The sequence below is a fragment of the Ochotona curzoniae genome, unplaced genomic scaffold (genome assembly GCF_017591425.1).
Source record: "Ochotona curzoniae isolate NIBS_2020 unplaced genomic scaffold, NIBS_Ocur_1.0 contig_3520, whole genome shotgun sequence".
Classification (NCBI taxonomy): Eukaryota; Metazoa; Chordata; class Mammalia; order Lagomorpha; family Ochotonidae; genus Ochotona; species Ochotona curzoniae.
This window is the reverse complement of record NW_024465894.1, coordinates 31,419,983-31,432,358: the sequence shown is the minus strand read 5'-3', so window position 1 is coordinate 31,432,358 and position 12,376 is coordinate 31,419,983. Positions and strand designations below refer to the sequence as shown.

Below are 12,376 nucleotides of genomic sequence, written 5' to 3'. Positions count from 1 at the left end.
AAGCGTTTAAGTAGTATGCAGTATTGTAGTACAGTAAATTTGTAGGATCAGTTGAAGCGGAGGAGAAATGTAAAGGTCTAGGGCAGGGAACAGGGATCCATGTCTTAGGATTCAGAAAGGGAGGTAGTTAGCCAGTGTTACTGAAATGCCTGTACTGAGAACTCGCCCTTTCTGCACAGCTGTCCCCAAAGAAGACTTGGGAAGGCTTCATCGGGGGCTTCTTCGCTACTGTGGTGTTTGGCCTTCTGGTAGGTGATGGCTCCCAGTGGGATCAGGGAGTAGATGGAGGTCCCCACCAACTTCAGAGGGCTGGATGGGCCTCCAAGGGGTATCTCCCGAGGTCAGGGACTCTTGCTGAGTGGTGGTGCCCCTACCCCAAAGATGGGTTTGAGCATCATGTGCTTTGCAATGGGTTCAGTGGGCTGGCAGGGTTGGCCACCTCTGTCACCATGTGCAGGCGGGGTCCGGGCAGTTGGAGGAGCAGAGGCCATGTGCACCTGGTTCAGACTCTGACGCCTGGCTGTGGTGGTACCCAGTAGGTGCCATGTTTGTCAGGCATCTGATAGCCCAAGGTCAGGGTGAGTGGCGCCTATGCACTCCAACCTAGATTGTCTTCCTCAAGTCATCTGCCAGGATGTGGATGCCCATCCTGTTTTCCAGGGAGCTCCTGAGCCTCAGGCCAGCTTTCTGCCCTGTGCCAGCCCCCTTTCTCCTTCCTGGCTGCCTGATGCTGTGACTTTCCCCCAGTTGTGTTAAGAGCCCCTGATCAGACTGGCCTCAAGTGGGGAGGGGAGAGCCTGTTTCTGGTGCTCATCTCTTGAGGCTTTCCTGGCTCTCTTGCAGGGCTTTGGAGCTTGGGCCTGGGTGGGTGAGAGCTCAGTGGATCGTGAGCCTGTTTTTTGTTTCTTAGGTAGAATGCCTGTGTGGTGAGGCCTTAGCCTCTAACACAAGCTGCAGTGTGCGGTTAGCAGGGTTCTAGGCACCGTGGGGAATGTGGCTGGTCCAAGTGCCCGTGTCCAGGCTGGGTAGCACAGCCTGCCTCTTTCCCTCCTCAGCTCTCCTACATCATGTCCGGGTACCGGTGCTTCGTCTGTCCCGTGGAGTACAACAATGACACCAACAGCTTCACGGTGGACTGTGAACCCTCGGACCTGTTTCGGCTGCAGGAGTACAACATTCCTGGGGTGGTCCAGTCTGTCATTGGCTGGGTACGTGCCAGGGACTGCCAAGAGCCTCTCGTCTGCCACCCTCCCTCTGAAAAACGAGCTTCATCCCTCCAGAGCTGTAAGCCAGGGTGGAGGAGCGTGGTCCAGGCACGGTCAGGAAACACAGCTGCCACTTCCGGTGTGAGCCCACTCTGCGGTCCCTCCGTGGGGTCTGTGTGGCCGGAACTCTTCTCCTAATGCTGTGATGTGATTTGCCTCTTACAGTCTGTTGATGTTAAGCATAATGCACAGAAACAGTGGCAACCCGAGTTAAGGCAGCGGCTCCACCGGGACCAGCAGGTGGTGGAGCCCTCGTGCCACACTCACCGTGCTCTGAGCAGTGTCTTTGAGAAAACTGTCAGCTGGTTAACTTTGTTCACTCTTGACCTCGGCGCACACACCTTTACAGACATGGAGGGCATGCGCAGAACATTCCTGTCGGCGGCTGAAGTGTGGTGCTGGCTAGGCGGAGTACTTAGGAGCGGAGTGCCATGTGTTTTTCTTGCAATGTTTCTTTTTGCTTGAGTGCAACCCAAAATCAGAGTTTTTCTGATGAGACTACTTGGCAGACATTTTCCTGAAAACAACAAAGTGAGCTTGTCATTTCAACCACAAAATAAGTGACAGTAAATGTTCCCATGATAAGATTTGGCTTTCAAGTGAAAACTAGGACTTTATAAGGAATGTCCCTACTACTGTGAGTTTGACAGCCTTCTACTTAAACTCTCTTCCCATAAGCTCTGTGGTGATTTTAAGGTGATGTTTTGGTATTGTTTCATGAGATGTTGTCTGGTTGGGAAGATTTCTGTAACTGAGGGAAGTGGTGTTTTCCTGGCGTTACACGGGCGGGAGTAGGCGATCCATTCTGAGACAGACCCGGGGGCTGCGGATGGCCCCTGATTGGGTGTCAGGCGTCATGTTACACCTCAGTCAGGTTCTGGTGGGGTGTCAGAGAGCCCCCACAGTTACCCAAATCCTCCTCCTGCTTCCGCGAAGTCACTGCAAGGCTGCGTGGTCTAAATACCCTTCTACCAAATCGGCGTGCTGCAACAGCGCACCTTTATCTTTCATAGAACCAGATGTTAGTGATATACAAAAACCAGCGGAGGAGGAGGAAGATACTTTTAGTGTATGTAAATTGGTTCTGTAAAAAGTTGTTTCTGCCGACCTGTGCCAAAGCTGAGCTGACTGTCCTCCGCTTCTGTCCGCAGAAAACCGTCCGGATGTACCCCTTCCAGATCCACAGCATGGCCCTGTCCACCTTCGCCTCGCTCATCGGCCCCTTTGGAGGGTTCTTTGCAAGTGGATTCAAGCGGGCCTTCAAGATCAAGGCAGGAGCCCCTGCTCCCCCACCTCCTCTCTCCCACCCGCTCGTCTGCTGGTGCTCCCTGCTGGCTGCCGCCCCTTCAGCACTCTAGGCTGTCCACACTGTGCATGAGCCGTGCACTGAATGAGCTGATTCAGTGAAAAGATGTCATTCTTTTTTTAAAAAAGAGATTTCTTATTTTATTTATTTGATTAGCATAGTTGCAGAGAGATGGAGAGACAGAGCTTCTATCTGCTGGTTCACTTCCTGAATACTGCAAAGCCAGGGCAGGTTCAGGCCAAAGCCAGGAGCTTCTTCCGGGTCTCCCTCTTTCCTCCCCTAGTCTGTCCCCCTCCCTCCCCTTTTGTGCTTCCATCCTTCCATCCTTACTTCCATTGGAGAAGTGTATTTACAGAGAGAAGGAGAGAGAAAGATCTTCCATGTGTTGCTTCACTCCCAAATGGCTGCAGCAGCCAGAGCTGAGCTGATCCAAAGCCGGGAGCTATGAGCTTCTTCTGGGTCTCCCACGTAGGTGCAAGGGCCCAAGAACTTGAGCCATCCTCTGCCATTTCCCAGGCCATAAGTAGGGAGCTAGATGCTTAGTGGAGCAACCGGATACAAACTAGCGATGATATGGGATCCTGGCACTTTTGCAAGGGGAGGATTAGCCAGTTGAGCCACTGCACTGGGCCTAGCGTTTTTCATAATATACATTTCTATTTAGTTTTTGAAGACTCCTTTCTTCCAAAGAACCTATTGTAATTTAGTAAGATTATAGCCAGAGGCTGTTAATAGTCCCAGCATCAGATTCAGTATTTATTTCCATTGTCCTCAGCTGCTCAGAACAGTGGCTGGACGCAGAGGTAGGTCCTTGGCCTAGGGGGCGTGCAGGCCGGGACCAGGCTCAGCCCCTGCTCTCTGCTTTTACAGGACTTCGCCAATACCATTCCAGGCCATGGAGGCATCATGGATCGCTTTGACTGCCAGTATCTGATGGCCACCTTTGTCAACGTATACATTGCCAGCTTCATCAGGTAACCTGGTGCCCTGGAGCCTGGGGGCAGTGCCAGTAGGCTAGCCTTATCTCCCTGCATCCCCGAGAAGAGCCCTTAGCTGTGAACGCAGTGAATGTGTCTTCATTCGTGGCCACCGGGGGTTCTCAGCCCTCCCCACCCCCTAGCCCATGCCCCCCAGAGCAGAGCAGACACCAGTGGTCGGGCCCCAGGAGCCTCCAGACCGTGACTCAGTACTGTTTCTTGTGTTCTGTTCCAGGGGCCCTAACCCCAGCAAACTGATCCAGCAGTTCCTGACCTTGCGGCCGGATCAACAGCTCCACATTTTCAACACACTGAAGTCCCACCTGACTGACAAGGGGCTTCTGACAGCTGCCATGGAGGATGAGTAGGGGCCGCCATGGCGGGGCGCAGGAGCCGGACTGAGCGAGGGGCAGGGCTCCAGGGCAAGGCCAGCTGGCGGGACTTAAGCGCTGACAAAGCTTCAGTTCACTGTCTTGTCTCTCTCTCTTCCCCCTGTAGGGTGTTTTTTATTTTTAATTTGTGGGTTTAAGAATCTGTACATATAGTTTGTCTGGATTTGGGTTGTGTAAGCTGGGAAGAAGTCACAGGACGAAAACCATCTGGATTTAAAACAAAAATGAAAAGCGCCAACCAGGTACTTGCCACCCAGGAAGACAGTGTTACGTGGCTCAGGGTGTTTGCTTGTGGTCCCCTCAACGGAGCTGTCTCCAGGCTGAGGCAGTCTGGGCGTCCGTCCATGTCCTGGAGCTCAGCATGCTCGTCGTGGTATCCTTGTGGTCCCTGAGCCTCCCTGGCAGTCCCTGGGCCCTGGGAGCGAGGGGAAGGTGGCCTTCCACGGCCGGCGGGCCAGAGGCCTGCTCGTCAGACAAGCCTTCTGTCCACCCTGACGCCGTGCAGGGTCAAGGTCAGCCCGGCTGTATGTGTAAATAACATGCTCACCTTCATCACAGACGAAAAGGAGGTTTCAGTTTTTACTGTTTTCAGAAAGCACGAGAAATTATTTATAGTTGTCTGGAGCAAGTCCACACTATAGTAGTTCAAGTGCGTGCAGTCAAACGTGCTGTCCTGAGCCCCGTCCTTGTGGCTGGGGCCCGGGGGCTCCTGTAGGACGGCCCGGCTCACTGTCCAGTCCTGGCTGGCGCTGTCCACATAGTGCTGTAGACTCGCCACTGCTGAATCCCTCCTGGGGCTTCCTGTGGGGCAGGGGATGGCAGCCTGCCGTCCGTGTGCCCTCTGCCAGGACATGCTCACAGCTGCTGTGTTGTGTGTGGGTGGGCTTCTCCGAGCCAGAGCGTGTCTGTGTGTGTGCGTGTGTCTGTGTGTGTATGTTCAGTCTCTTGTTTGTGCCAGTGATCTCGGTTGTGCCGCGCGCTCGTCACTGCAACCACCAAGTCCTGCTTCAAACCGGGGGGCCACACCCGGCCCTTCGGCGGATGAAATGCCGACTTAGACAATGTGACGCTCTAGAAGCAGTTGGTGTTTGACTGGGGGGACCCTTCGTCATTGTTTGTTGAAGCTGTGATTTATTTCCCCCCTCCCTGACAACAGGGGTGATATTGACTCTGAGAAGACAGATACAGCCAGGCCAGCAGGCAGTGGCGTGCAGGAGGAGCGGGAACTTAGTGGCCAAATGTGTTAAAGACTTGATGCCCGGGGCTGATGGCATGGCCTTGCCTCAGTGCCCGGGGCTCATGCATGGCGAAATCACATTGTTAAGCTCCCCTCCCTGGGAGTGTGTGGCCAGTCCCCGCCGCTCAGCCATCCAGTGGAGACCCAGCTCTTGCAGATTTCCAGCTTCCACATCTGCCCTCCTCACGTGTGCAGTTAAGCAGCTTCCCCCCCCCCCACCCAAGCTTTGATTACATTTCAGCCTTGCACTCTTCTGCCAGTCTAGCTGAGCAAGCCCATGTCATGGGGGACCCTGGGGACCCTGAGGACGGGCTTCAGGCCCCTGCGAAGTGAGTCGGGATTGCAGCTGCGGGTCTTTGTGGAGAGCTCAGGAGTGCCAGGGCAGTTTTCTGAGGAGGGGACTTATATCACCAAGAAGGGTGGCGTGTCAACCTGTCGTGTCCCGCTGTGCCATCCCGTGGGTCGGGGCTGAGCTGGGGTGCAGCTGTAGGGCTGCTTTTGGAACCAGGGAGCCTGGTGGCAGCAGTGAGGCTCTGATTGTTCCTGGGGGATCCTGGGAGGCAGGGCTGGGTGCTCACCGTACCAGAGTGGAGGCAGGAGAGCAGGGCCAGGGTTTGTTTTCTGTCCCCAAGGCCTGCTGGGGAAGAGGGCTTCCCCCAAGTGCTGGAAGGCAGCGCCACCTTGTGTCAGTTCAGCATAATGCCCCTTTCCCCTATTTGACCAATCACAGCCTTGGGGATCCTAATGAATGGCATACCTTGCTTTCGAAGACTCATGGGGGCGGGGTGGGTCAGAAATAAAATGTGAACGAAATGCTGTATTTTCCCTTTCCTTGGAGTCAGTATCTAAGCCCTTGCATGGTTTTATGTTTGCCACATGTTCATGCACTGCACCCCATGTTCTCCAGCTCGTGTCCCAGTCTTCTCACTGCAGCCGTCTGAGCTTGGTTCTTCAGGTGCCCATCCGAGCTCCTTAGCAGACAGAGAGCTTCCCGCTGGAGCTGGAACTCATTGAGCGTCTTGTGTTGCACCTGCAGGACGTGGACCAGAAGGGCCCTACTCCTCTTGCTTCTGGGGACACAGTGCCCATGTGCAGAACTGCTGTGCTTTCCTCCCTCGAGCTCAGGTGGCAGCAGTTGCTGTTAGCACACAGGTGGTTAAGATCCGGAGCTGAGGCATGGAGACCCTGAGACAGGGCTCACAGTGGAAGCGGAAGCACAGCCTGGCACCGCTGCTGCGAGCGCTTGCCCCTGGTCCCGGTGTGGCCGCCCTGCTGCATGCTCTCACCCCTGGTCCTGGCGTGGCTGCCCTGCTAGAAGCTCTCACCCCTGGTCCTGGTGTGACCCACACTGCTGCGAGCTCTCGCCCCTGGTCTGGGTGTGACCCACACTGCTGCGAGCTCTCACCCCTAGTCTCGGGCACCTGGGCTCTCTGTGTGTGTCCATGCCGCCCACTGCCAGCGCCCAAAAAGTGTACATCTGTGGTTTACTCTGAAGCTGAACCCCTCTGAGGCAGTCCAGGCCGTACTCATGTTTATTGTTTTATTTATTTATTTTTCCTGTTTCCTGTCCCTGAGTACTCCAGTGCTGCGTGTAGAAGGTGTTCCCTCCTGGTGTGTGATCTGTGTGGACTGGTCTCTTCAGAGGGATGAAAGACAGTGGTTGGCCTTCTACGGGTGGAGTTTGAAAGTATTTTTATGGTATTTCCCCCCCCTTGACCCTGGTCTTTTCTCCCGCAACTACCTTATTTGAGAAAACCCAAGCATGTATTTTAAAGGGAGACTGCGCAGACTTGCTGAGTCGGCTGGAGCCTGAGCCAGGGGGGGTCCCTGGGTTCAGATCCTCACTCTGTCACTGAGCCCCTGGTAGCTCAGGCCTTCCCCACTGTGCACAGTGGAGGAGGGGGCAGGTGAGTGACTCAAGGCAGAGCGCCCTTGTCTGGAACACTGCAGGTTGATGGGGTAGGTCGCCGCTGAAGCCCCTTCCTATTTAGTAATGACTTAGGCTGCTGCTGTTTCTCTGTCAAAGGGAGGCACAGGAGGGTCTGGCTCCTTCGCACACCGAGAGGAGGGCGCAGAGGTGCCGAGGGGAGAGGGCCGACTCCTGACCCGTGCAAGGTGTGCAGGTTGTTGTAGCAGGGAGCCCTGGGCAGACCCAGCTCCCGTGCTTGTCTGGGACACGGGCTCTCACGGAGGAGCCGGAGCAGGCACGTCCACTCCGGAGATGCAGCTGGCGGCTGGGCAAAGCCTCCTGTCGTCCTTATCTCGGTCAGACTGCACTTCCTGGTCCCTCTATCCACTTCTGCAGAGTTGCCCTGCTTCCAGAGCTGTGAGATTCACAGCCCCTATGTCCTGACTTGGTTTCCCTTGTGGGGTGGGTGCCTTGTGTATGACCTGCACAGGGCGCTGGAGTGTGGTAGTGAAGGGGACCCCGAGGGGCTCATCTCCCAGTCCTGCATGCCACTCATGTGCCCAGGAGGGTGAGTCTCTGCTGCGTGACAGCCCTGTCAGGTTGACCAGATGATTGTGTTCACTGGCTGCTCTGCAGGATAAAGGTGGGGCTTTGGGGCGGCCTCTCAGCTGCGTAGCAGGCCGGGGGGTGTGTGCTGCAGATGGATGCCCACGTGTCCTCAGAGCTCAGGAGAATGGCAGGCAGAGGGGGTGAGCTCCAGCGGCTTCCAGAGCTGTTGGCTGTGTGGAGACCCCATGCCTTCCCTTCTTCTCTTGCAGATGCTTCTACTGAGGTTCTTTGTCTTGATTCTTGAGCCAGTGAGATGCCAGCAGGTGTCTGTCAGTCGCGATGGTCATCACACAGTGCTTACTGTGTGCCAGGCACACCGCTAAGGGTTTACAGACATGATCTCTTTTCGTCCAGAAAGCCGTCTTTGATTGGGTACCATTCTCATGCTCTATTGATTAATGAGGAAACTGTGGCTGAGAGTGATGACCAAGGTGGCAGGCATGGGCTCACATGGCCTTAGGTCTGGGCTGGCCCTGGGCTGCCCTCACCCTGCCTGCACTACTGACGCGGTTGGGGTTGGGGATGGCACCTTCTTCCTGTGCTGCGTGTGGGGTCAATGGAGGGAGCGCGTGTGTGCTTTCAGCGTGCCGCCTGGCACATCATAAGCACTCAGTGAATGGGAGTGATGTGTTGCGCTCAGCTGGCCCTTGAACACACACCGTGCTAATGCCAGGGACGGGGTTCTTGGCCACCACCATGCTGCCGCTGCCCTGCACCCCTGCTTTTCCCAGGGAAACGGAGCGAGAGAAGCAGCCCACCTTACTGCTACCATGGCATCTCAGTGCTTCACACAGCCCTGGGAGGCCGACCCTGGCCCTGCCTGGAGGTCTTCTCGAGAGGGAGGCTGAGGCCGGAGTGCAGCAGGGCTCTCCCAGGTACTGGGCACTGTTCAGCCAGGACGGCCAGCTGGTGCTGTTGTCCCAGGTACCATCCACTTAATCCATGTGGCGGAGTCTGTGCTGGGGTGCTGGGGTGCCGCTTTCTGTTCCCCGGTGGGTTCTTGCACTGTTCTTGCTGGCTTTTCTCAAAGGGGCACCAGTTTGGGAAAGGGGTTAAGGATGTTAGTGAATGGACAGGATGTGCATAGCTGGTTTTGTGTCGTTCCTGCACTGCCCCGTTGAGCTGCTCCATACGCAGACGGCAGCCTGTAGGAAACCCAGTGCTCTGATGTCTCACGGGCTGGGTGGCCAGGGGCTGAGCATGAAGCAGATGGCAGAGCTGGCACCAGGAGCCAATGAAACAGACAGCCTAGGAGGCAGAAGAGCGAGCCGGGACCTGGGAGGCCACTGGCAGTGCAACGGAGTCAGCGAAGGCTAAGGAGGGGAGTTGGCTGGGGTCTGGTGTCACAGGCCAGCCCTGGGCTGTCCCAGAGGCCCACGATTATCTGTGCTTTTATCTTACTGATTGATGTCCAGCACCCCTCCCACCTGGAGGGGAAGGGCAGCCAGCCCCTGCCCACCTCTCCTGCCCCTGCCGGTGCCATCTTCAGATTTCTCCCCACTCAGGATTTATTTTCTCAGAAAGGTCGCCCAAACCTAGCAGTGGTTCCCCACCTCTTCGGGGAGTGATCTGTGCTGGGAGTGCCAGGCAGTCCTGCATGGGTGACCCATCACTGCCAGTGTCTGCACCTACCAGGGGTCTGCCCAGGACAGTTGCTCGGCCCCCTCCGCGGCCCGCTTGGAGGACACACGGAGACTGGGTGATGGTGTCTGTTTCCTGCCCTCAGAGTGTCTCAGGGCTGGGGTCTGTGGGACAGTCCCGGTGGCCTCCTACGGGGGGTGTGCACCTGTGCGCTGCTGTGCCATCCACCTGCCCGGCTGGTGTCGTCCCAAAGCAGCACCTGTCCCAGCTGGTCCTTCTGTGTGCACTTCTGTCAGTGTAGATTCTTAGCACAATGTAAGAATACGACCTACTGTACATGGGAAGTATCTACCTTATTTATATACCCTAGTGTTCCTACTACACAAATAAACACATTACGTTCTAGATTACGTGTGGGTCTCTTTTTTTCATTTTATTTCTGATGTTTACATGGTTGATCAGGGTGAGAAGGGTCAAGGATCAGGGGAAAGTGGGCAAGACCATTGTTTGCACTTTTCCTTTTTCTCCTTCTGAGTCTGGGAGCTAGCACACCCAGCCTCCCCGGTCCCCGGGGCCATCCCAGGGTCCCCGTTGAGCATGTTCTGAGGATTCCGCTCAAGTGATTACGATGGTTCTAAGATGCTGTTGATGTTGCCACTCCCAGGATTAGGAAATTGTTCCAAGGTCAGTTGGCTAACATAGTCCACCTCAGTCTCCATTCGTCCAGAAACTTGCTGTCTAGTTTCACTGGAGTGGTTGATCAATTTGTTCTACCCTCCTTCCTCTGCAAACCAGTGGGTGCTGCAGCCCAGCCCAGCCCAGCCCAGCCCAGCCCAGCCCTGCCCAGCCCTGCCCAGCCCAGCCCTGCCCAGCCCAGCCCTGCCCAGCCCAGCCCTGCCCAGCCCTGCCCAGCCCTGCCCAGCCCTGCCCAGCCCAGCCCAGCCCAGCCCTGCCCAGCTCAGCCCTGCCCAGCCCTGCCCTGCCCAAAACACACTCGTCCCTCACACACAACAGGGGGAGCTGCCCAGTTAGAGTGGACCGGCCCCCCAGCTCTGGTTCTTGTGCCTGCCAGCATGTGCAGTGGATTGGTCAGGTCTGTCCCACATCCCATTTAGCACTGTGCACATCATTGGGCATTGAAGCCTAGCTCAACCCAACTGACCCCACCCTCCAGCCCACACTTGTGCCATTAGGTGCCACTGCCCATCTAGCCAGGCCTGCCCCCAGTCCTGGTTCTCGGGATGTGTGGTTCTTGACTTGGTTCGGTAAGTGCATTTGGAAGGCCATTGGTGTAGGAGGGGTGGCTGCCTGGTGTCTTGGGTCGCTGGTGTGGGACAGCACTGCTTCCTGGGGCTCTTCCTAAGGACACCTTTGCCCTCACAGGCCACCCTCCTGGCCTGCTGCCCACCTCTGTGCCTGTCCTTCAGCCTGCCGCTGGCCATCCCTTCTCATCATGCAGATCCTCATTCTGCAGCTGACTCCTCCCCACCCCCTCGCCGGACTCCCACCCATTCTCGGGGCTCCACTGCCACAGTGATCTGCAGTGCCAGGCCTGTGCGTCTGGCCTGCGTGGGCCTGTTTCCAATGGCCCGTGGGGCCTCTTCATAGGGGCTTTGCCTGAGCAAACACCAGCTCTTTCCACACACCTGTCCTGCAGCCAGCCCTGTCCTGTCCCCATGGCGGGCTCAGGATCCAGGAGAGAGGCTGCCCTTTGCACCTCCTGGATATCCTGGAGATTCCTGCTTATTGTCTGCCCCCTCCCCTGCTCTGCCCCCTTCGCACCTAGCCAGGATTTCTAGGCCTTTGCAGCCTTTGGCCTCTTCCTGCAGGGCAGCCACCCCTCCCTGCAGGACCATCCTGTGTGCTAGAACCCGAGTGGGCTTTGGTCTTTTTACACAGGGTGCTGGGGCCTGCTGAGCTGGCCAGCAGCTCAGCCTCGGGTGCCACGCAGCCCTGCCTCTCACAGCCACACTCGGACTCCACGCCTGTGTGTAGCCTGGCTTTCTCTTTGTTCTCCGGCCTGCTTCCTCTGCCTTACTCCTAACTTGCCATGTCTCGCTGTGCATGGTACTTGGTCTGGGACACTGTGCCCCTCCCTGCCGTGTGCTTGCCCCCCTGGGTTGGTTTTCCTGGGGGATCGTGGGGTCCTGAAGTCCCAACTCCAAGCGTCCAGTGCTGGGGCTAACACCGGTAGTGTGCCTTTGGCCGGAATCCTCCGGCTCTCCTGCCCACAGGCATCCAGCATTGGGATTTGCAGAAGTTTCTTGCAGCAGACATGGCGAAGCTGGTCTTCAGAGCCGTCAAAGCGGTGATTCTCAGATTAAGACAAAAGAACCTGGAGGAGTCTCGGTGCCCAGGCCACACTCCAGGATCAGAATCTTTGGGGATGGAATGCAGCCTTCAGTGTTTGGGGAAAAAAGTTTGTCAGGTGGTTCCGAGGTGCAGTCCAGGCTGGGAAGCAGCCTTCAGCTCCCTCGAGCGGGCACCCTGTGCTGGTGCCCGCGGCTGAGGCTCCGGATGTCCCAGGGGGCCCTTCTGCTATAGACAGTGTGTTTCCCAGGATGCACTCTGCCTTTTTGCAGCTTAAAATTTTTTTTTTTTTTTTTTTTTTTTTTTTTTAGTAAAGGTGTGTTATTTGGACCTGGTCTGGTAGCCTAGCAGCTAAAGTCTTCGCCTTGCACACCCTTGGGTCCCATATGGGCGCCAGTTCTAATCCCGGCAGCCCCGGTTCCCACCCAGCTCCCTGCTTGTGGCCTGGGAAAGCAGTGGAGGACGATCCAAAGCCTTGGGACCCTGCATCTGCGTGGGAGACCTGGAAGAGCTCCTGGCTCCTGACTTTGGATCAGTTCAGCTCTGGCTGTTGTGGCTACTTGGGGAGTGAATCGATAGATGAAAGATCTTTCTGTCTCTCCTCTGTATATATGACCTTCCAATTAAAAAAAAAAATTCTTACAGATGTATTAATTTAAAAGGGAGAGTTGGGGAAAGGACACACACACACACACACCTGTTGTTTCTCTCCCAGTCACTGCCTGAAGTGCACGTGTGTGCGTGAGGGTGTGCATGGCAAGTCCGTGTCGTGGAGGGTCTTTCATGGCTA

General features: G+C 56.2%; 1 protein-coding gene across 1 annotated transcript in view; it reads left to right on the top strand.

Annotated features, from left to right (window-relative positions):
* CDS2 (CDP-diacylglycerol synthase 2) overlaps window positions 1–9,686 on the top strand; it is a 62,397-nt gene extending 52,711 nt beyond the window's left edge. Inside the window, exons 9-13 of the mRNA XM_040980989.1 lie at window positions 180–248; window positions 1,056–1,208; window positions 2,417–2,536; window positions 3,442–3,545; window positions 3,784–9,686. Coding sequence (XP_040836923.1) covers window positions 180–248; window positions 1,056–1,208; window positions 2,417–2,536; window positions 3,442–3,545; window positions 3,784–3,916 — 579 coding nt within the window. The 3' untranslated portion in view covers window positions 3,917–9,686. The remainder of the gene's footprint in view (window positions 1–179; window positions 249–1,055; window positions 1,209–2,416; window positions 2,537–3,441; window positions 3,546–3,783) is intronic.
* The last annotated feature ends 2,690 nt before the right edge of the window (window positions 9,687–12,376 follow it).